Below are 21,604 nucleotides of genomic sequence, written 5' to 3' on the forward strand. Positions count from 1 at the left end.
TATAGAACTAATAATTAGGTCTGATTTCTACAAAAATGTGGTTGGGATGACGTTGCTGTGGTTTGTTCCAAACATACATGTATCAGATAACTGTTCTTACCCAGGATGTGGCCAGCCTTTGTAATGTGCGTTTAAATGGGTTTTTATTAACCCTTGCAATAAAATGGATACGAACAGTTATAGCGCTCCTGGCAGAGGTGATGGATCTTAGAGTTGTTAGGTATTTTAGCAGGAGTTTTTGTATATATTTTAGATTTACTTTGTGTAGATATAGCCAAAGGTGATGTCACAGGCAGAAAATATTTGCCACCTTCAGAGAAATTGGAGACATATTATTTGACCCAGCGGAGCTTGCACTCAGCGCAAAAGGCAGGGCAGAGGCTAGGGTGCTTTTAGGCCCGTAGGTGTTCTCCTGATTCTGTGGCTAATTCTGGGGATGGCTGGTGCTCCACATAGATTAGAGCAGTTTTCGGGTAGCTTTAATATAGGCCATTTTCCAAATACCCCCCAAAGGCTGCTACCAGAGGAAAGAAAGAGGGTGTAGAGATACCCAAGCTACGTTCCTTTCCCCTGTGCTGGGGGTCAAGAGGCCCAATGCTGGGAGTCTCTGGGATAGAGGAATAGAAATTATTTTTCATTGAAGTTTCAAACAAAAACAATTCTCAATTTTTTCCATGGCTCCCCCTCTCCCTAGTTTTCCCCGCCACATTGACAAAAAAGAAAAAAAGGAGAAGGGGAGGGGGGAATAAAGTAAGAGAGGAAGGAAGAGGAGAGAAGGGTCAGAAAATTTAGAAAGAAAGGCAAATTTTATGAAAACAATGTTTTTTAAGAATAAAAGGAATGCTTTTCAATTAAAAATGCTTCCTAATGAAAAATGTTCTCCTTTTCTACCTGGGAGCCTGTACAGCAGCCCCATACCACCTGGGGATTCCGTCTGAAGTGAGGTGGGAAACAGATGAGCTTTGGATCAATCACAGCAGGCTTGTGCTGGGGGACCAGTGTAAAGTGGCCCTAATAGATCAGAGGATGGGACCTTTAGTCATTATCTTAATACTTCTACTGCTAATATGAATCCTATCAATATTGATAACAATGCATATGGCATCCCGATCTCCAATACTTAACACTTAACTAGCAGGAGACAAACACTAACTAGTTATTACTTTCAACTCCACTGAGAAGGAACTAAGTGTTACTATCCCTATTTTACAGATGGGGAAATGGAGTCGGAAAGATTATGTGAATTGTTCAAGGTCATGGCCTGAGTCAGCAGATAAGCCAAGAATAGAATTCAGGATTTCCTGGCTCCCACTCCCATACTAAATTTACTAGACAACACTGCATACTTCCAAACTGTTTTTAAGATAAATAATTTCTTTCTAATCAGTTAAAATATGCTAAATATGCTAAATATTAAGTTGTGGAATCAAAGGTTACTGGAAAGTGACTTAACATTTTTTAAATTGGTAGTCTGTTTGTATAACACTTAGCACAATGGGGCACCAATGTATGTGCTACTTAAAATAAATACCAATACCACATCTGAACCTGCACACAAGAATAAACTATCTTAAACTATTAAAATAGGAGTGCAAATGAGCACAGTAAGAGAATGGGGCAGTGAGATTTTATACATAAAAGTTGGACAGATTTAATTAAATTGGTTTAGGTCTTGTCTACAGCAGATAATTGTACCAATATAAGGGCTTGTCTACACAAAATTGCATTGGTTTAATTTAAGAGTTTGATTTAAAATCAATTTAGTCAAACCTGTGCAAAAGATGGCATAGATGCTCTTAATTAAATGTAATCTTGTTTTATATTGATTTATCCTAAATTGGCTAGGGACATGTTTAAGATAAACTGAAATAAACAATCCTTAATAAAAGTGTCCACACAGTGTTACAGCAGTTTTAACAAAATTAATGTAAGTTTGTGTGTTGACAAGACCTATATTAATTTAGAAACTGATTCAGGTAAACTTATGCAATCCCCTTGTGTGGGCTATCCATGTTTTCAAAGTGAGTTAAACTAAACAGGAACAAAGCAGTCTTGTTCAGGAAGAATGTTCACACATGGAATTAATCAGGAACAGTTAATCAGGAACAACTCTATGTGCAGACAAGCTCTAAACTGGTCTGAATTCGTGTGTAGACAAACTCTTCTGTAGGCTGGAGCCATCTTCTCTGGAATGTGATGAGCATTTGATTAAAAGATTGCAAGATACACCCAATTAACTGAAGAAGAATCAGTTACACCAAAACATATACCACCCTAAATTCCCATCATGAGCATGGGGAGAATTGACTTGCTCATTTTTAATGTTCTCTGTAGAAAGTGTGCCGAAGGCCTTCCAGAAAGAAGGCATAAAGAGGGCCAAATCCCTTAATCATCACGGTCCCTTCCAAAAGGAAACAAAAATCTGAGACATAACTTGCATTGCACATAAGAACACAAGGTATTATTAGGGGCAAAGTACAGTCACTGTCTTCGGGGTGGGGGGGGCATCTGTATACTTGTGGGATGGACCAGTGACAAAGGAATATACCTCATATGAGCTGTCTCCATGTTATTGATATTACATTGGCAGTACAAACTTACTGGAATGATGTGCATTGGAGCATCTGCCTTTTTAGCTTTCAGTGTGAGCTCTCGGTGTTTGTCTTTGAATTGCTCAGATCTCTGTTGTGAACAATATTTCCGTTCCCTTTGCCGTGTGCCTGGTCCTTGTTGATATGCTATTAGCCACAGACTGCATTTCCATTAACAACATCAACGAAAGCACCTTTACAGAGCTGACAAGCATGGGGGAGTAAAGAAGAATCTACGGGAAGATACGGTAAAATGTAATGTTTTCAATACGGACACACTTATCCCATTCAGATGCTCCTGTCCTCTCACAACCTAATGATAGGTTATTTTCTCAGCTGTGACTCGACGCAGCATTCCCGTACCTACTCACCCCTACTCAGCTTGTCTATCTGAATCTTTCTGCTGGATCTGAGCTACATTGCCGTAGTTATGGGTAATCTGTTGTGCGCAAGTTTCCACGCTTTTCTGGGGCGGATTGTGCTCGTAGACTCATGCTTTATTTAAGGATTTTTCCATCGGTAGGAAAACACATTTGAAACATGTAGATTAAGTCTTGCAAATAGTGGAATTTTACCCCTAAATGAGGAGATAATCCGATAGTTCCCCTCAAATGGAAAAAGATATTCTTTTGCTGATCCTCTGTATCGCCTCTACTTGCATTGCTTACTTCAACTGACTGATACGCAGTTTAGACCTTAACCTTCTGGAAATCCCAATCCTTTGACTGTTCCAGCAGCTGCTTTTCCACTTCCCAGTTTTCATTCATTTGATTTCATCCAAATCCACACACAACTTTGGATTTCCTGGAGCTGGAAGAGTTTAGACACAGCAGGCAGCAGATCGGTTATTGCATAGGGATTACATGCACCTGCCGAGCAAATTTTTCCCCCAGTCCTATTTGGTTTTTTTACAATGTGCAGGATATCAATTTCTAACCTTCGTCTAAACGAGATTTTTGTGGCCCCCACCCCTCAAAACTGGCTGCTATCCACCTAAGAGCAGGGATGCTGGAACAATTTGTATAGTGGGGGTGCTGAGAGCCATTGAACCAAACTGTATATAATGGAAATCACTTAGAGCCAGGGAGTGAGGCAGGAATCCTAGTTCCAGCGCCTGTACTTAAGGAGGGTCCAATAAACCTCACTGGCTAAGGGTCCAGAGCTCTCTGGTTTCCAGGTATCCTGCACGAAAACCTGGTAGGTCTGCAAGAACTCGGGTCTTTTTGTGAATTACTATGTAAGACCTATACATCTAAAACTATGCAGGCGGCGAGGAAATCATGAGAACAGGCCAGTGATATTATCGTGGGGAGCTTGAAATGACCGAGGATTTGGTACAAGCACACTTGGTACTGTTGACATTAAAAATGAAATTCAAATATTACTCCTATTGCTGTGGTAGTCGCTTCTGACACTTGGTAAACCCCTCCTCCCCCACTCCCAAATACTCTGGAGCATAAACTTCCAACAACATGTTTTTCAACGGCAGAAGTTTTCCATTGTTCATTGTTTTAAACAAGCCCTTTCGGAGCAGGATAAAGAAAAACAGACATGGTTTTGTTGCCGCAACAAAACATGTTAACATCCACCGACCTACCTACCCTCCGTTGCAGACTTGGTCACCTACCTACCTAAATTCAACAGGCAGCGTAAATTTAGCGTGGGAACAAAATGACAATGAATGGTGATATACCAAAATAAAACTTTAGCTAAAGCAAAGATTGGCAGGAATCACCACATAGAACACAAGGCCATTCCAACTAGGACTGGAACGTCATGTTACTTGACGTCACACCATAGACAGAATGATGCTATATTTAAGTCTGGACAGACCACTAATTGTGCGGTTAAGCCATGGTTGCGACTTCATGTGCTATGGGGGCTGCTTATACTCTTTGGTCCTTTAATGTAGGGGAGTTATTCCGATCTTTGTGGAAGTCCGCCGAACCGCTTTGTTTTCCTACAGTCACTCATCTGCTCGGGAGTTCATCTGATCCCACTGGGAGGTTGAATCTAACTGTCCTTTTTGCTTTATTGAGGTCAGATCGGGAGAACACAAAAAGGAAGTCTGAAAGGGTCTAGTTATGGCAAGTTAAACTCCCTTAGCAGAAACCCCAAAGACTGCAATTAGTTTGCATGAAACAATATGATTGCAATGACTGCGGTTAGTGCGTCAAAAAGTTGCTCCAGCTCATAGGAAATTCTCCATTCCTTTTCTTCTCTTCTTCCACCCCACTCGGTCTGCATCCATACCTCCTCAGACAGGCGCTGATCTTATTAGAGCAAGTCTGCACAGCAGTTGGATATGAAGCCTTCGATACAACAGTCACAATAATAATTCATTTTCAGACAGCACTTTTCATCTTCCAAGCGTGGTGCAAGTATAGGATAAACCAGGTGCTGCGAGACGTGGAGATGCTGATTCAATAGGTTGCCCTCTTTCCTCTCGTTCAGGGTTCTCTGAGCACCTCTGGTCCGGAGGTGCCTTCTATCAAATCAGACCTAAAAATCGACAGCCGGAGTCCCAGAGCTCTGCTGGAAAACATTCCGTTTGGCTAATGACCCACAGCCTGCGAACCGTGCCCTCACAGTTTCAAAGAAAAAAAAACTTCGGCACTTTCTCTCCTGGAGTGGTGGACACACAAACAAACAAATCTTCCCAACCCAGAAGTGGCTGCATTTCAGTGGGGGAAAAAAGGGTCCTCACAATGTATCTGTTGTACCCTGTAAAGAACTTTAAGAATCTTCCAGCTGAGAGGCACTACGTAAACGATCATGTTTTTAATAAACTAAGTTTCCAGACACAAAGCGCAGACTTGCTCATTCTCCCTTGACATCGATACACCCTGGCCTAAAGCATAATCCACATTTCCTCCCCCCTATACGCCTCTAGGCATCCTGTTTGTGGTCTCCAGTCCCATACACAGCCAAGGTTTTGCTCTCTCTCCACGCCCATCCCTACAGCCAGAGGCTTCCTCCCTCTTCTAGGATGTACCCTCACTACTTCCTCACACTCTTTCCTTGTATTTCGGATCACTTTTATTCCAGATGCTTTTTCCTTTCCACTGACAATGCGCTTTCCAGATGTCTTCTCTCCGAGGTGGGCTCTCCCAGGAAATACTGTATAGGAATAGGTTGGAGTGGACTCTGCTTTTTGTTCCACTGTAGGGGTTACTAAACCTCCCCACGCACGCACAAAACATTAAGAATGTGCTTATGAGGAGGACATACTTCTAGGCACTATGGTACATTTTTAAAAAAGTAAACCTCAAAATGGCTTTTTAACATTAAGTGCTTATATACCAGGTGGGGGAGGGCAAGCGAAGCTCTGAAACTTGGGGTATATTTGCTTTTCACGCAGTGCGGTTCTTTTCAACCAAATTAATAAGGGTGGACTGATTTATCTTAAGGGCTCATCAACCTCCCTCCAGCAAAGGGAAAACAAAATGTGTTGAAAACTTCTGTGCTTAGCTTCAGAGTATGTCTATGACAGAATATATATATAGAAAAGAGCTATATACATTCTCCAACATGGAAACGTTTAATGAGAATCTAGATTTCCAGGGGACGTTTTTTATTGGGAACGGAAGGCCAGGGTGGCCTTGCCTGGAGCGCTTAGAAATCAGTGGAAAGGCTCCTATGGACTTCAGTGGACTTCGGAGGGGGCTGATAGTGACTAGTTTAAGATTCTGGTTTGCAGCACTCTCTTAGCTTTTAAAATGCCCTCAAATAATTTCAGGCCAGACTCACAATACTTTGGGTGAGAGGAATGTGAAAACCTGTACATTAAAAGAGACTTTGGCATTTAAAATCTGAACTTTTTACTGTAGTGACCAATAATTGAGAGTCCCATTCTTGTTCCAGCTGAAGTCCAGAGGAAAAAAAATCATATCAGGATCAGGCCACTCCTCCCCGTGCATAGCATATATTGGGCCAGTTAGAAAAGTAGAAGTAAGGGGATTATTGGAAAGCCGGGCCAAATATAAAGAAAGAAATAATTAGAATTTGTTTCAAAATGGTTTTTATTTTTAACCAACATGGATCACAGTAACAAACATTAATAGAGTGATTCAAACTGGCTATGTGGATTTATAATGAAAATCATCTATGATTTTATATACATGCACATATATACTATAATATGTATAAATATGTATGTGTGTAAACTAATATAACATTTGTATGGGAGAATTGTAAATATATTGAAATAAGTAAATGTATTCACTTCAGCCCCTCAGTTTCACTGACTTCTTCTAATCCATAAACCCCACTTTCCCATTTTGATACTTTTTGTCCATATATAGAAATCCCCAGACGCCTATAGAAAATGTCCACTTAAAAACAATGCATGTAACTCCGGGCTGGAATAGACACAGGAGAACATGGTAACATGATAAAGGAAAAACGATCAGCCACTTATAAACTGATGTGATCACTACACTGAGATGCGGTGCAGCAAATCTCACATGTTGTTATCACTCGGCTAGTTTTACATTAGTAGTCAACATTTTGTCCACAGGCTTTGGGGACTTTGGGAGGTGGGAAGGGGAGAGCTTCTCTTTCATCTTACGTGCTTTGAGCAGTTTTAATTCAGATCTTTCCAAATATTCTTGTCTCCAAGGTCGCACGGAAGGTCAAAACAATAGTAGCCAATCGAACATGTCTACAGAACAAATGGAATCAGTCAGCAGGGGTGTTCCTGTTCCTGTCCCCTGCACACCCGGCCGTTTTGGGAACCTTCAGGGTCCACCTGGGCTGTATCTTTTCTCTGAATGTCCTGTAAGGGCAGCATATCTTCTCTTCTTCCGCTAGCAAGTTGGGGAGGGACCTACCCCATCTTCTCGCAACATGGGCAGAGGAAAACAACTTCAGGCAAAGAAAATAAAAGCAAAGCAGGGATATCCAACACTGCAGCAGCAGCCTGTGTGGCCACCTATTCTCTCCAGCACAAGCATAGGGCGGACTAGCTGGCTCCTGTCATGTCTGCGGCCCATCAGCAGTGGGGGGCGCAAGAAGACAGCAGTTTGTGCAAGCCCTTTGCGATCACTGCAATGGGCCGCTGGGCTGGAGGGAGGTGGGATGAGACAACTGGAGCTCTGGTAGGACCGCAAGGCTGCAGCCTGGGGAAGCGCCCAGCGCTGGTTATGCGCAGCCCTGGCACTGAGCGGAATGGAGAGCAGAAGCAGAACAGCCACCTCTAGTCCCACTTCTAGTTCCAGTGAGCCTCGCAAAGACTTTGAATAAGTGATGCTTTGATTCCCTCCCCCTCCGACCGCCTCCGGTGTCCTCTTGAATTCTTTGCTGGTGCTGGCTGCGCTGTGCTTTGCCGTTGAACATAGTAGCTAAGGAGAGAGAGATGTCTCACTGAATGTACGTGTTTCGCCCATAACCCTGGGCTGGAAGACCATTCCTACTCTGTTCAAAACGAGCTCCGGTGGTGCATAACCCGAGAGAGGAGACCTCCATACAGTAGTCAAAAAAATATGAATTGGAAAACCCCACTAAGCAGCGCTTGGGTTGGGTCAGTAGCTACAACTCCTGATCTGCTGATCCTTCTATTGTCCTTATTTTTATTCCTCTCTCTCCCCCTCCCCCCCGTAGCCGTGCTCTGTCTACAGCGAATAATAAATACCTGCTTCAGCTTCGTCTGAAAAGGTTGGGCTTGTGATTTGCTTTCCTTGCCGAAAAGCAGTCTATGAGTTTCTCTTGCTGTGTTCCCGGTTATGTGCAGCCTATTCCTCCCCTCTCTCACAAATACAAAATACCTGAGCAGTGTAGATCTATATTAACATGTATGACCTCACACACAGTTTAAAACAACAGTATAGCCAATTCAAATAATGTACTCAATTCGGTTTTTCTTTTGAAGTATCTGAGATGCAATAATAATCTCCTATTTCCAACTGAGGTTATTTTTAATGGCAGATTTCCGGAAAAATCCACACGGTGGTTGAACCGATTCTTCATTGGGCCCCACACAATGTGTTAGAATGTTGGTTTCAGCTACTTTGGAGACGAGCCAGTCGCGTGGTGAATTGAATAATAAGGTAGAAAAACAATGTTTTGCCGAGCATGGCAGACAAACATGAGCAGAGCTTTACCTTATCTGTACATCTATTTTGCCCCCAATTTCTTTGCTGAAGCTAAGAAAAATATGGGTAAATTCGGCTTATGTTAACGCTATGAAAGGCCGAGATGAAGTCCTTACAGAACCAAAATTCTCACTGACATCAAGGAATAGGGGACAAGCCCTGCTGTAGGAAGACCATGTGAAATCGCTATACAGCGTATATTTAGATGGCTACTATAAACTGCATGAAAGGCTTTTATTAAGACTTCTTTTGAATGAGGTACATTCTCTTAGTTTTTTTCTCTTCTATTATCTCTGCACTATGGACATCCTCTCTAATAAACAATATTGATTTTAAACATTTATAAGAGTCCTAGTAAATATCAGAATCAGAGGCTTACAAGAGTCTTTCCTCTGAGCCTCTGAGGCCTTAACTTACTAAAGAATGACTATGGACAGGTAGGGAAGAAATGCAGTCACATTTAAGGTTGAAATTCTGCATCTCTATTACATATGATCTAAAGAGTTAGCTCAGGTTCGTTGGCAAAATGAATATCTATTGTATGGCTTTTTATGCTCTCCCTCTGGCTCCTTCGTCCATCTCATTATTAAGAGGCCTAGGAAATGGAATAACAAAATACAACAGGAATACAACACATGGCGTTGTTCTCCACCAATGACAATTTTAAAATCAAGTTTAAGTGTTTTTCTAAACAATATGCGCTAGGAATTATTTAGGGGGAGTCTATGGCCTGTGGGAATCTATAAGTACATAAATATTGAGACAATTTTTAATTAAGAAACAATATAGGGTCAAATATAGCAGTCCTCTCTCATTCAAGTCGATGGGTTGTTTCCCTAGTTAGGAATTGACCTGAATGATCTGGTCCTTTATTAACCCACAGATTTGTATTCTTGAGACAATTCACACTGCCATGATACAATTAAGTTCTTTTCGTTGGCATCTGTACTTTATTCTTAATCGCAGAGTGCACCAAGATAATTTCGCCATCCATGCCGAACGCAATGTACGCTTGCAGAAGTATATTTTCTGTCATGAGCGTTACCTGGTTACTCGTTGTTTTCTCCTTGGGGATTTCAGGATAAGATCCTTAGTCTTATGCTCTTTAGATGCTACAGCCTATCCTCTCTATCAATGAGCTCTGGGGCAGGAAGAAGGAGGTTTTTTTCACATAAGAAGCCACATGTGCTCAGTTTAATTGTACTATTCGTCTGCTTTTTATAACCAGGCTCATGGCCGGATATTCCTCTGTCCTGCACCTGTCCCAGATTCGTGTCAAATGCTACCATTTTGCTCTGGCAGAGTTTTACATCCAACTTTGAACAAGTGCAAATGGCTGATGGTTATTTTGACATTAGCATCTCCTTACCATTAGCCAGTATTGAAGGTTGTTAGTCAAGCATAAAAGGCCTCATGCTTTTCCAGAAATGTTCTAGCTGTATAGCCTATGTTTGCATTTTCTCCTTATTGATGTGAGCTATGCAATGGGATCAGATAACAGGAACGCCTCAGACTCCTGTATTCAAAATAATAAGACAGGATAAAACCTATGCAACAATGTCACTGGTACTATTATATGTGAATGCAGAAATATGATCATGTTATCACAATTACTTAATATTAGAGACATTAGTGGCTCCCCAGAGGCCAAACTGATCCCCTCTAACATGTGTGCCTGAATTTCCTGTGTGAGTTTTTGTCCTCCTTTTTGTGGGGGCAGTGGGAAGGCGAAGTGCATATCTGACGGGGTAGAAGAGGAGAAGAGAGAAATATATTAACAAGGGTCACTCTGAGGCAACTCTATCTTTTTTTATGATACACTAACCTGTATTGCATACTTGGAAATTGTCTTCGGGATTCCTTTAATGATACAAGGTTTTTAATCACATTTTGCGTGGTAACACCACAGAGCCGCTGTTTTGCGCATGACCGGGATAACAATTTCCCAAAAGCCTACAGAAGGGTCTATATACCGGGCCCGAGCCTTCTCCTTTTCAAATCAAAGGCTAAACTCCATTTCACTGAAATAATCAGCAGGATTGTGCCCTATCATAGGGGCTTCTAGTAAGGGATGCTTATCTATCCTGGGTTCAGATGTGCTGGCTTGAAGCATTTGACCCAGTCTCCCTGCAGGACCTAAGGCAGAATGACCCCAGCCTGCATTCCTTACTCAATGACTTAAATAGGAATCTTCATTTGGGCTTATTCACGTGAATAAAGAATGAAGGATCGAGACCAAAAATCTCATAGCAGGTGTTTGGGGCAAAGGGGCTGATTTGGTCCTACTGAAGTCAATGAAAATTTGACATTGAGTTCAGTGAGTCACATTCTGATACTCTCATGCTGAACCATGTCTTGCTCAACAACTCGTCCCACTAACTTCAATAAGACTATTTGTAGAATAAGACACTACTCAACATGAGTATCAGAATCTGACCCAAGAAGAGCAAGATCATGCCTGACAAGAGTAATCGAATACGTAAAACTAGAGACTCGAAAGAACTTGAAAGGATGCTGCTACAAACCTAATCCATATATAACTCTTTTACAGTGTATGTGCCTGGTGTCAAACTCTTTTTATTCCAGTCATTTCATCTCTGGAAAGAGCAGGGGGCCATTCATTCTTAAAATATGGCGCCGTGTAGACTTTATGTGAATTAATATGTATGCACATCTCATACGATCAGCATGTAAAATTATGGAAGCTATTTATTTTGTTGTGCATTGTCCGAGTGGAAGGAAGTATACTATATGGACATAAAAGTCTCTAGACCAGTTAATTACACGATTCACCACATTTTACTGAACGGAAAAATGCTACTCTTTGATGCTCATCTCCACATTTTGAGAACGGTCATTTTGGTTTAATAAAACATGACACTGACTTTCATGAAATTGAATCGTGAAACATATCTGGAACTTTTTCCCTTCCAAATTAATTCCAGGTAGTGAACCAGTCATTCTATTCTGCACGGGGCGGGGGGGAGAATTCAAAGAGAAAAGACCACTTTTAACCTCTGCACGCTAATTTAATCAAAACAACAGTCACTGTTGAAACTTTTAAAGTAAAATAATAAGCCCACTACAATTATAGCTATTTATTAATCACATTCTTACATATTTCTATTATTAGTCGGATTACATTTGCCTAGAAGAATTCTCATTCAGTCAGCTTTAATAATTAGGCGCTGACACACCATTAAAAACCCTCTGGATACCAGTTTCCATTTGTTTGTCTGAGAAATGCAGGTGGATATATGACATCCACCACAAGTACTTTCTATAGTGGTTTTACAAAGATACGTGGGTAGGAGCTCCTGTTAAACAAATATAACCAGTTGCCACAAAAACCATTGAAACATGCACAAAAGTGTTGTTAGTTTTCCAGATGGACTTTCTGGACAAGCTTGAAAAGAATCAGAAGAAACCTAGGAAGCCGGGCTTCTGAATCAATATTTGTCAAGTCAAAAAAGATCGAACGGGTGGTATCTGTCCCTGTAATGAATTAGCTTAACAGGATAAATAGCTTCAAATCAGTTAGTTTACGATGCATGTCTATTTTTACCATCTATTTCCACATAAAAAGATACTGAAGTTTTACGTATTTAAATGGGACTCGGGAAATGATAATCTTCACTCACTCGAGTAAGGAATGGCCCCTATCCAGCTCCATTTGAAGTAAATGGTGGAACTCCCATTGAGTTTAATGGGAGCAGGATCGGGCTCTACCTTAGCATTGCTCTAGCAAACAGGTTAGAAATCTTCCGTTGCCTTCTGCTTCCGGTGTCCAACAACTAAAAATAAGGAACAAAGGAATATGCCTTACATATAGATGTTGGGGTTCGTTTTCTGCTTGCTAAGCAGAACACAGAACATACGTATGCCCATATACACACATACCACTTATATGCTCTTTATCCTTATTCCCACGTGTGCGTTATTTGCTCTTATTGTATCATCTTGTCTTTACACCCTAAGAATTAAAGAATAAAGCCCCTATTTCCTTCTCCCCAAAGCTTTCACCTCTAACAATGTCATAAAAATAGCCTTAATAAAACAGTGATAATTACACCATTATTGTTAACACCACCCATTAACATTTTAAAAATAGGCTTTCTGTTTTTGTAATTCACTTGAGTTAGGTATAAGGGCATTCGGTTATTACTAATTTAGAGATGTATTTTAAAACATTTTTAAAAGGAGACAGGGCGCAGGGATAATTTGGAGAAAACCAAAAACCATCATAGATTCAAATGACAATAAAAATCAGACAATATCACTAAAAGGTTATTTTGACACCATATTGGCTGGCGAATTAAAAATAATACCTAGCGGTATATGAGAAGTGGATTAATCAAAAATTATTTCCCAAGCAGATTAGTTCAAAGGGAATCTTCTGTTTTCTATGTGTCAAAGTGTCATTAGCAGTAATGTATAAATTTTCCATTACTATTTACAGGTCTTATTCGTGGGCATACAAGAATCCCGTTCCTTTCGTTCCCTCTTTAGAATTGGTAAACTTTGAGTTGACATATTACCCTTTGAATGCCATCCCTTTGGTCTCTCTCTTCAGCCATATATCAGCAAGGAAAGCTGTAAACACGATTGAATAAATCGACTTTAAACGTTTTGAACTGAAGTGAGTACTACATCATGCCTGTGGCCATCTGTATGAGGGAGATTTAAGAATAAAACGTTAGGGTTTAAATGTCTCATAGAAACACGCAGCAAAACCGTGCGAGATATGCTTTCCAAACTGCTTGAAATTAATCTCAAATGAGGGAGTCTCCCTCCAAACGAGTCTTGACAGATCTGTGGTAAACACTAGACAGACTACAGCCAATCGAGTCCTGCATTCATTCCTTGCGCACTGAAGTCTCCCATTCATTTACGTGGGAGGTTGGGCTTTGCAAAGAAGTGAGAATGGATCAGGTGGGAGTTAATTTCAGGGATCGGTTCTACCACAGAATTGTTGACGTAAAAGGAATTATCCACTGTGACGATCCAACCAGGGTTTAGAAACTAAAGAGGACCTCTTTAAGGCCCTATCCTGCTCCCATTTAAATCACTGGCAAAACTTCCTTTGACTTGAACAGAGGCAGAGTCAGGCCCTTTATCCCTTTGCATTTGTGTGCGCAAACAAGGATATTTTTGATGCTGTGTGAGTCCGGCTCAGTATTGGTTTGGTCTGCGTTTGATCTTCCGCGATATTCAGACAGCACGAGGCATAGGCAAACGCTCTAAACCAATGCACTTGAAGGACGAGATTTTTGGGGTAGTGGGAGGGAGGAGAAGGGTACTCAGAAGGGGAGCCAGATAAAGAAATTTATTCTAAAATTGAATGTCTATGAGGCACGGAGAACAGACCTTAAAATCATTTTAAAATGGGGCACAGTAAACTGTTGCAGTGCAGTCCCAACCTACAAACCTCTCAGAAGGATTATTTTCCAGGAAGCCCAGTGATAACTTTCTTCACGCGATCGGGAAGCGTTCCCTAAAGTGCCAGCTAAGCACAAGATAGTTGTCAATCGAGCCGTTCCTATTTCCAAGGGTTCCTCATTCATCCCTTCCAATTGGTACCCCGGCAGTACTGAGCAGATTGGTACCCCGGCGGTACTGGCTAGTTTAGCCGATTAATTATTTCAGTTTCTTCAAGACACTTTAATGCTGTATCTTACCTTCAAGATTCCCCCCTCCACCCCGTGACAACAACTTGCGTACATTTGGCATTGAACAAGACAAACTGGAATTTTGTCCGTCTCATCGTTTTAGTCCCCCCCCCACCTCATTACCCATTGGTTGCTTTATATCAGCGAAGGGACTAGATTATTCATAAACTTCCGTCTTAAACTCTATTGAACTGGAGTGCAGCTCCCCAGCTGCGAATCCCCTCCCCTCACTCTCCAGATGATACCCTCTGCCAACGGTCAAAAATGATAACATTACAAACAATTCAACCACTATTATAATGGGGTGGGCGTCACGTTGCTGGAGCTTCCGGAGAAAAAAGTATCTTACTTCCCACCGGTGCCCAGTCTTGCAATTCGATTCCTCTTCCAGCGTTAGGCGGGGCGCAGGTCCAGAGGCTGTCTAAACTTGCAAGGAAGAGAACAGAATGCAAATTTAGTGTTCAGTTTTCATCATTTCAGGAGATTATCAAAATTGCATGCTACAAATTGGTGCGGCGCATTCACCTGGAGACATATATGGTGCATTTCGTAAATTATTATAGTATTTAGGACCCCGGAGGGTGGTTTTGTCACTGTCTCCTCATCAAAATATTTGATTTGCCGCAAAGTAGTATGTGGAACAGATTTTTAACCTATATACTGACAATATTGTAAATCCTGGTTTCTTTTCCCTATTATCATCATAAACCCTCTTCACAGGGCTGTAAATACGTATAAAATGCTTCTTTCCTTATGTTTCCTATTCTCCTATCAAAACAACGTCACCTCAGATATGCCAGTAAATTCCCTACCAGATTGGAAAGGTAATTGGGTGAACGTTTCTGTAACATGACTAACCACTAACATTTTGAAAAGACAGGACAATCTAGTTACAACAGATGGTGAAAATAACCTTACACTATATGTATATGTAAATATTTTTAAAAATAGATTAGTTGCTTCCCCTGCTTGTTGTAAATATCAAAATACACTTAAGAGACTCCATATGCTACTGCTTGTATGCAGATATACACTATCTTTAGATAGGGTTCCTTATTATTGATCAGTACCTTATAAATGGTGGCCCCTGCCATTTATATTTCACAGCATCTGCTATTTTGCATAAGGAGTGGATTTGATAACATCTATTTTGTTGAGCCTGCTTCTCGTCCTGACAGTTTTTGCGACAGTTATCCCTTCTTGCGAAAAATAGAATCGTATGCAAAATATTTTATTATAAAGGGGGGGAACCTCCCAACCTCAGAAAAATCATCTTGCAAATGGAAACTGTGGAAGAAGACATAAGCGGATTCAAATGGTTAGTGCTAAACAGCTACGATATCTACTATTACGAAAACCGCATCGGTAATAGTATTTGAAGTTTACAACGGCAGTAATCACATTAGCGCCAATTCTAGCATTTAAAACACTCCCTTGGTAACAATGAAAATCACAAAGCAAACGCTGCCAAAGGAAAAACGCTGAAACGGAACAAGTGACCAAGGCTACGTATACACTGAAATATTACTAAAATGTTCCTTATCCTCGTGTTTGCAAAGGATTCTTAAGACCTCATATGTGCGGTGATAAGGAAGCTGGCTGCAAGCACTACACAATGCGTCGAAGGAAGAGGCTTGAATATGTATCTTCGCACTTCTACAATGCAGCTCTGGATCTTCTGATGCGTTTTAGATCAAGGTTCTGCTTCAAAAAAAGGAAAATCAAAAGGTTACTTAATTATCAAGGCTTCACCCTGAGGAAGTCTTTCCGCATGTTACAGTCTCTTTGCAGCTGAATTCCATATGCATCTCTTTTTCACACTTCCCTCCGCATCCTAAGCCCTTCCACCTGGTGCATCACCGCTAGCCATTAGCTCCGGCTCTTCCTTTCATCTCTGCCGTGGCAGACGTTTCTATTTATCCACCCGCAATCAATGTGTGGCGTCACCGGTGGTACTGTAATGACGATTGCACCCTTAAGGATGACAGCTTAGAAGGAAGAAGGCAATGGTGATCCCTCCCAGAGCCGGCACTGCACAGTGTAGCGTTCGCATCACAAGGTCACCCTATCTCACCGCGGGTTCCTCTGCACTGGTGTGTGCGTTGCACAGGATTGGGGCGGGAGGCGCGGGGCGGGGGGGGCTACTTGGGGCTATTTTTTTTTTAAGAAAACCACAATGGAACCCAGAAAGGATATGGTGATGTTTCTGGAAGGAGGTCAACTTGGCACTCTGGCTGGCAAGAGAGTCTCTAATTTGACAGAAGCAGTGGGAAGCCCAGTCCAAGAACCGCAGGACAAGATGATCCATCGGAGTTGCCTGAGCCCCAGATCTGGACCCTTGTCCTCCCGGGAAAGGGGAGGAGGAGAGGAGGAGGTGGAAGTGCTGCCAGGGACACGGACGGTCCCGGAGAGTCGCTCGGCGGCGGCGGCAGCAGCTCTGCTCTCCGCCGGACAGCAACTCGCCTCGGAGCCCCCCTCTAGCAAAGGGCAACAGAGCAGCTCGGACACCGAGTCGGATTTCTATGAGGAAATCGAGGTGAGCTGCACCCCGGACTGCGCCACGGGAAACGCCGAGTACCAGCCCAGCAAAGGTACCACCACTTCCCATTGCTTCCCCCTTCCCTTCCCCGGGCTCGGGCGCCGGCCAAGCTGGGTAACTAGAGTCCTTGAGCGCGAGATCTCTGTCAGGCTTCAGTTTGTTTTAGTGCCCAGGCTGGAGTAAGGTTTTGTACCCGAATTCGTTTCCTTTTTATGCATTTGTACTGCATGGAATAGGGGGAGGGGGGAGTTTGCAGATGTGGCTGTTACACACCCGGAGGCGCATATGGCTCTGAAGAGTCCTGATGACTGAACAGAGTGGGTGAAATCGCATCCTCATTTAAACACATCTTGCCTTTGCAAGTTTTCCTGCAGCAAGACTGGATTCTAATTCACACCCCGTCTGCGAGCCTTTTCCTCCATAGTGCATGCACTAGGAAACCCACTCCCCTGTTTTGTGTGCGTTTTTCAAGGGTTGAGAGCAACCTTCCCTAGGCTTTGCAAGATCAAACGGTTTGTGTAACTGCGAGCAGAGAGCAGGGTGAAATGTGCTTGGATGAGCACGGAAGCAGCCATAAAGACCGTAAAATCGCTGCCGACTCCTGACTGCCAAAGCTGCAGCAGTAGGTGCCTGTTTGCACGTTGGTTAAAGGTCCAAATTACCTTGTCACTTCCATGTCTCGGTGGCGCCAGCTCGGAAATGGTCCCAATGATTTAATTGCCTTTGGTCTCAGGCACAATGAGAACTGGCTGCATTTGAAAGCAAACGCAGCGTCCGGGCCTTTTTCTTCTGCCACCCCACCCCCTCACTCCTTCTTCCACTCCACTCGAAAAACAAATCAGCTCCTTTTCTGTCCCTAGAAGTTGGGAGACTGGGCACAGAACAAGGTCATTTCCCCTTGAATTTGCCCAGGAGCTTTATTTAAACTTAACATGAGGGGATATTGACTCTGAGGGAAGAATTCCCCAAATCTCCACCCTCACCCCTGGTAAGGAAGGAGCTCTCTGCCTGCTGCCATGTCTCTGTCCAGGCCATTTGCCACTGGTTTGCTGCTGGGGATGCTGGCTATGGCTATTGCACTGCATGGTGCCCGATGACTGTGGTGGGAACGGACACCCACAAAAAGAAAACACGCAACTGGAGGGAGGGGGGGCATAGCCTGATATTTTAACTGGGTGCTGAGGAGCTCAGCTCCTACCACACACAATGCGGAAAGGGAGCATCGCAACCAGTAAGAGCCCCTGGTAGGATCCGAGGAGGGGACTGGGGAGATCACACTCCCTTACTTCCAGAAAGTAAACACCAAGTAAATGCCCCTACGCTCTATGTGCCCAGGCCGCTGGGGGTCAGTGCCCCCAGCGTTCGCAGGGCTGCGCCTGTGAACAGAGGATGCTGTGGATACTGTCCTGTGTTGGAGGGAGGAGGAAGGGGGAAACAGCAGCAGGAGCAGGGGATCGATGGGGAGGCGGGCGGGGACGACCCCCCGGTCTGTGTATCACGCGTGTCTCTGCTCTCGGCTCCTCCACTGTGCAGGACAGTGCTCGGAGGCTTTGGCCGGTGGCAGCCCCAGCAGCGGGGGGGAGCCCCCCAAGGGCAGCGGAGGCAGCGGCGGCTCCCAGGGTTCACTGGCCTGCAACGCCAGCGATCAGATGCGCCGCTACCGCACAGCCTTCACCCGCGAGCAGATAGCCCGGCTGGAGAAGGAATTCTACCGGGAGAATTACGTGTCCAGGCCCAGAAGATGTGAACTGGCAGCTGCTTTAAATCTGCCAGAAACCACCATCAAGGTACACACCGCTTGGACATGTTTTCAATTAGCACAATGTAAATCTAAACGGCCAGGCTTCCTTGCAAAACTCTGGGAAGCGCTTTCAGAACAAACATTTCCCGGCTGCGCCCTGCTATTTTCTGCACAAAAGCAGCGATAGGTAGCTTTTAATAAACGTTACTAGCCATCAGACGAGCGAAGCCTCTGACAGCCCAGCCTCTAAGTGTTTTTAATCTTCCTTTCACCTGATTTTAAGAATTCGTTACCTTTAAACTCTGGGAAATGTTAAATAATAAGCATTTAACAGAAACGTTTCAACCTTTTGCAATAAAACACAAACTGAACAGCAAATGCCCCAGGTGGAGTTCACGAGATGGTGCGAAGGATGCAGTGCTTCTAGGCAGTAGGTACACTTGTTCGGAGTGTGTGTAAATACACAGCAAATACAGTAGGAAAGCAATTCTGAAGTAAGAAAGAAAAAAGTGCCTACAAAAAGGCCACCACTTGAGATCTCCGTCTAGATTTATAGCAACTTTTACGTGGACAAATTGTAGTTTTTACTGATGACAGCTCATTATTTGAAGGATATATTTTTATTTTGCCAGTTCAACCTATATAGTTAAAATAGTGGGTTAGCGCTCCTTCGCCAGCAAATCAACCTTCGCACACTATATTTTCACTGTGGAAAATGAATGTACCAGTCAGGACTTTGGTGTGTGTGCCTCGCAGTCTGCAGCGAGGACAGAGGGAGCAAACAGTTGTATCCAAAATGCATCTTCTGGCATGGCCTTTCTGTCTGCCTGACCCTGTGCAGGTTTTAAGAGCGTTCTTTCTCTCCTCTGTCTCTCCCAGGTCTGGTTCCAGAACCGCAGGATGAAGGACAAGAGGCAGCGTTTGGCCATGACCTGGCCTCACCCAGCAGATCCTGCTTTTTACACGTACATGATGAGTCATGCAGCGGCAACTGGCAATCTTCCCTACCCCTTCCCATCTCACCTGCCCCTTCCTTACTACTCCCACATGGGCATTGGAGCCACCTCGGCCTCTGCTGCCACCCCTTTCAGTACCCCTCTGAGACCACTGGACACCTTTAGGGTCCTCTCTCATCCTTACCCTAGACCAGAACTGCTCTGTGCATTCAGACATCCTTCTCTTTACCCTGCCCCAACTCATGGACTCAGTAGTGCTGGAGGCAGCCCTTGCTCATGCTTGGCTTGCCATAGCAGCCAGTCCAATGGACTGGCACAGAGACCTTCAGGATCAGACTTTACCTGTTCAGCCACAACCAGGACTGACTCTTTTCTCACTTTCACACCCTCGGTGCTGAGCAAAGCAACCTCAGTATCCATAGACCAGCGGGAAGAAGTACCTTTAACAAGATAAAGCTTCATCTCAGGTTTATAAATAATATGCCCCTTTCATGGGCTCACATACGGTTAAAGTACTTACATCCAACGTTTATTTAATCGTGTTCTCTCCCATAAGTGGACACCCATGAGGAAAAAAAACATTAAAATAGCTCAGTCTTTGAAAGATTTACATTCCAAGATAAAACAGGAAAGAAGAAGGGAGGAAAAACCACTAGTGATGTATGCGCATAAGGAGGAATTTAGGCGTCTGCACTATGAAGGCAAAAACTAATATACACTACTTTCTACAATAAACCATAGAAATGAGCTAGGACTTTATTTTCTATGGCCAGATAACCTATCGAGGGACAGAACTTCTCCAAACCACAGCAAAATATTTATGCCCAATTATACATGACTGAAAAGTAAAATCTGAAAAACTTGAAAGAAAAATTGCTGATAATAAAATGTCTTGTGTGCATAATACAAAGTAAAGATTTATGCTTTACCAGATTGTTCAACAACCAACTAAAAGGGTTTCTAGATAGCAACTCAACAGTATTATCCAGTTATTTCTAGAAACAAGAAAAATGTTTTTGCGTAAAGAACCGTGACATATTGTACATTACTTTCCTGGTTTAATTGCATTCTTTACCTCTCTCCCTGTCTCAGTAATATAAACCCTTCGTTTTTTAGCAGAAATCCAATATTTCGTCTCCTCCTTCCTCCCAACTTTTATTTTTAAGAGACAGACTGAAACTGGCAGAAAAAAAAAGATCCTGTCAGTTTGTGGGTCAGAGCTATTTGTCCTTTAACTAACAATGTCCTATTATCAGTTGCTGAAATGTGCACACACTGACGAAATTAGCAAGTGATGTATATGTAAGAAGGCTTTTTGAATGTCGAATGTATAATATTCTCTGAACAGAGACCCTGTGCCAAACGTTAACAAGCCGCCAAGGGAAGAGATTAGGTGACAGGGAGCTGAACTCCTTCAGACAATCACTAGTCTGCAAATTAGAGCAAAGGCGATTTTCCTTCCTTTGTATTTCACCTTCAGGTCTCCCATTGGCTTGTTCCTTTTCTATTCCTTTGCAGCGTTTGGGTTTTAGATTCGAGTGCTGTCTTTTTTTGTTAGTTTCCCCTCGTCCCCTCTCCTTCCCCAACCTCTGCATTTGTATGTGACTTTCACACCATTTGTGTGTAAAGTCTTTCCTCCTCCTTGAGATTAATTTATTTCTTCTTCCCTTTGCTTCTTGTATGTTACAGTGGAAGATAGTATTCGTGGTTTTGCTTGGATTTTTGTCTGAGTGCGGTGCAGCTGTCAACCTGAAATTCTAAAAACACAAATATTGGACCGGGCTAATAGTTTCCTTCAAGACAGAAATTGTTTAACGAATTCTCTTTTTAAATAGCCCAAAGAATTCACTGTTACCATATGTTACCATGTCGCAATAAAGAGCTAGACAAATTTTAATACTGTATCACAAATATTTTTATTGTTTGTTTTTAAAAAAAACCCTTAAGATTACTGCTTACTATCGTTTTTTTTCTTGCAGTTCCTTATAGTTACACTTCAACAGTCAGGAATATAAA

The 21,604-nt window shown here is 42.8% G+C and overlaps 1 protein-coding gene and 1 long non-coding RNA gene across 3 annotated transcripts; one reads left to right on the top strand and one right to left on the bottom strand.

Moving 5' to 3' along the window:
• Window positions 1-11,846: 11,846 nt before the first annotated feature.
• On the bottom strand, window positions 11,847-15,704 carry LOC127044224 (uncharacterized). The gene is made up of 4 exons (XR_007772433.1): window positions 15,423-15,704; window positions 14,702-14,778; window positions 13,222-13,350; window positions 11,847-12,477 (listed from the first exon to the last, which is right to left on the bottom strand). It is a non-coding gene; the product is annotated as an uncharacterized LOC127044224 (long non-coding RNA).
• Window positions 15,705-16,528: 824 nt separating this feature from the next.
• EVX1 (even-skipped homeobox 1) lies at window positions 16,529-20,042 on the top strand. 2 transcript variants are annotated; one of them, XM_050938697.1, is made up of 3 exons: window positions 16,529-16,943; window positions 18,425-18,678; window positions 19,512-20,042. In XM_050938697.1, the coding sequence occupies exons 1-3, from the start codon at window positions 16,529-16,531 to the stop codon at window positions 20,040-20,042; spliced, it is 1,200 nt and encodes a 399-aa protein (XP_050794654.1). The 2 variants fall into 2 exon arrangements, with proteins under 2 accessions (XP_050794654.1, XP_050794653.1); XM_050938696.1 differs by having other exon boundaries at window positions 16,529-16,935; window positions 18,414-18,678.
• Window positions 20,043-21,604: the final 1,562 nt, after the last annotated feature.

This window comes from Gopherus flavomarginatus, chromosome 2 (genome assembly GCF_025201925.1).
Source record: "Gopherus flavomarginatus isolate rGopFla2 chromosome 2, rGopFla2.mat.asm, whole genome shotgun sequence".
NCBI lineage: Eukaryota > Metazoa > Chordata > Testudines > Testudinidae > Gopherus > Gopherus flavomarginatus.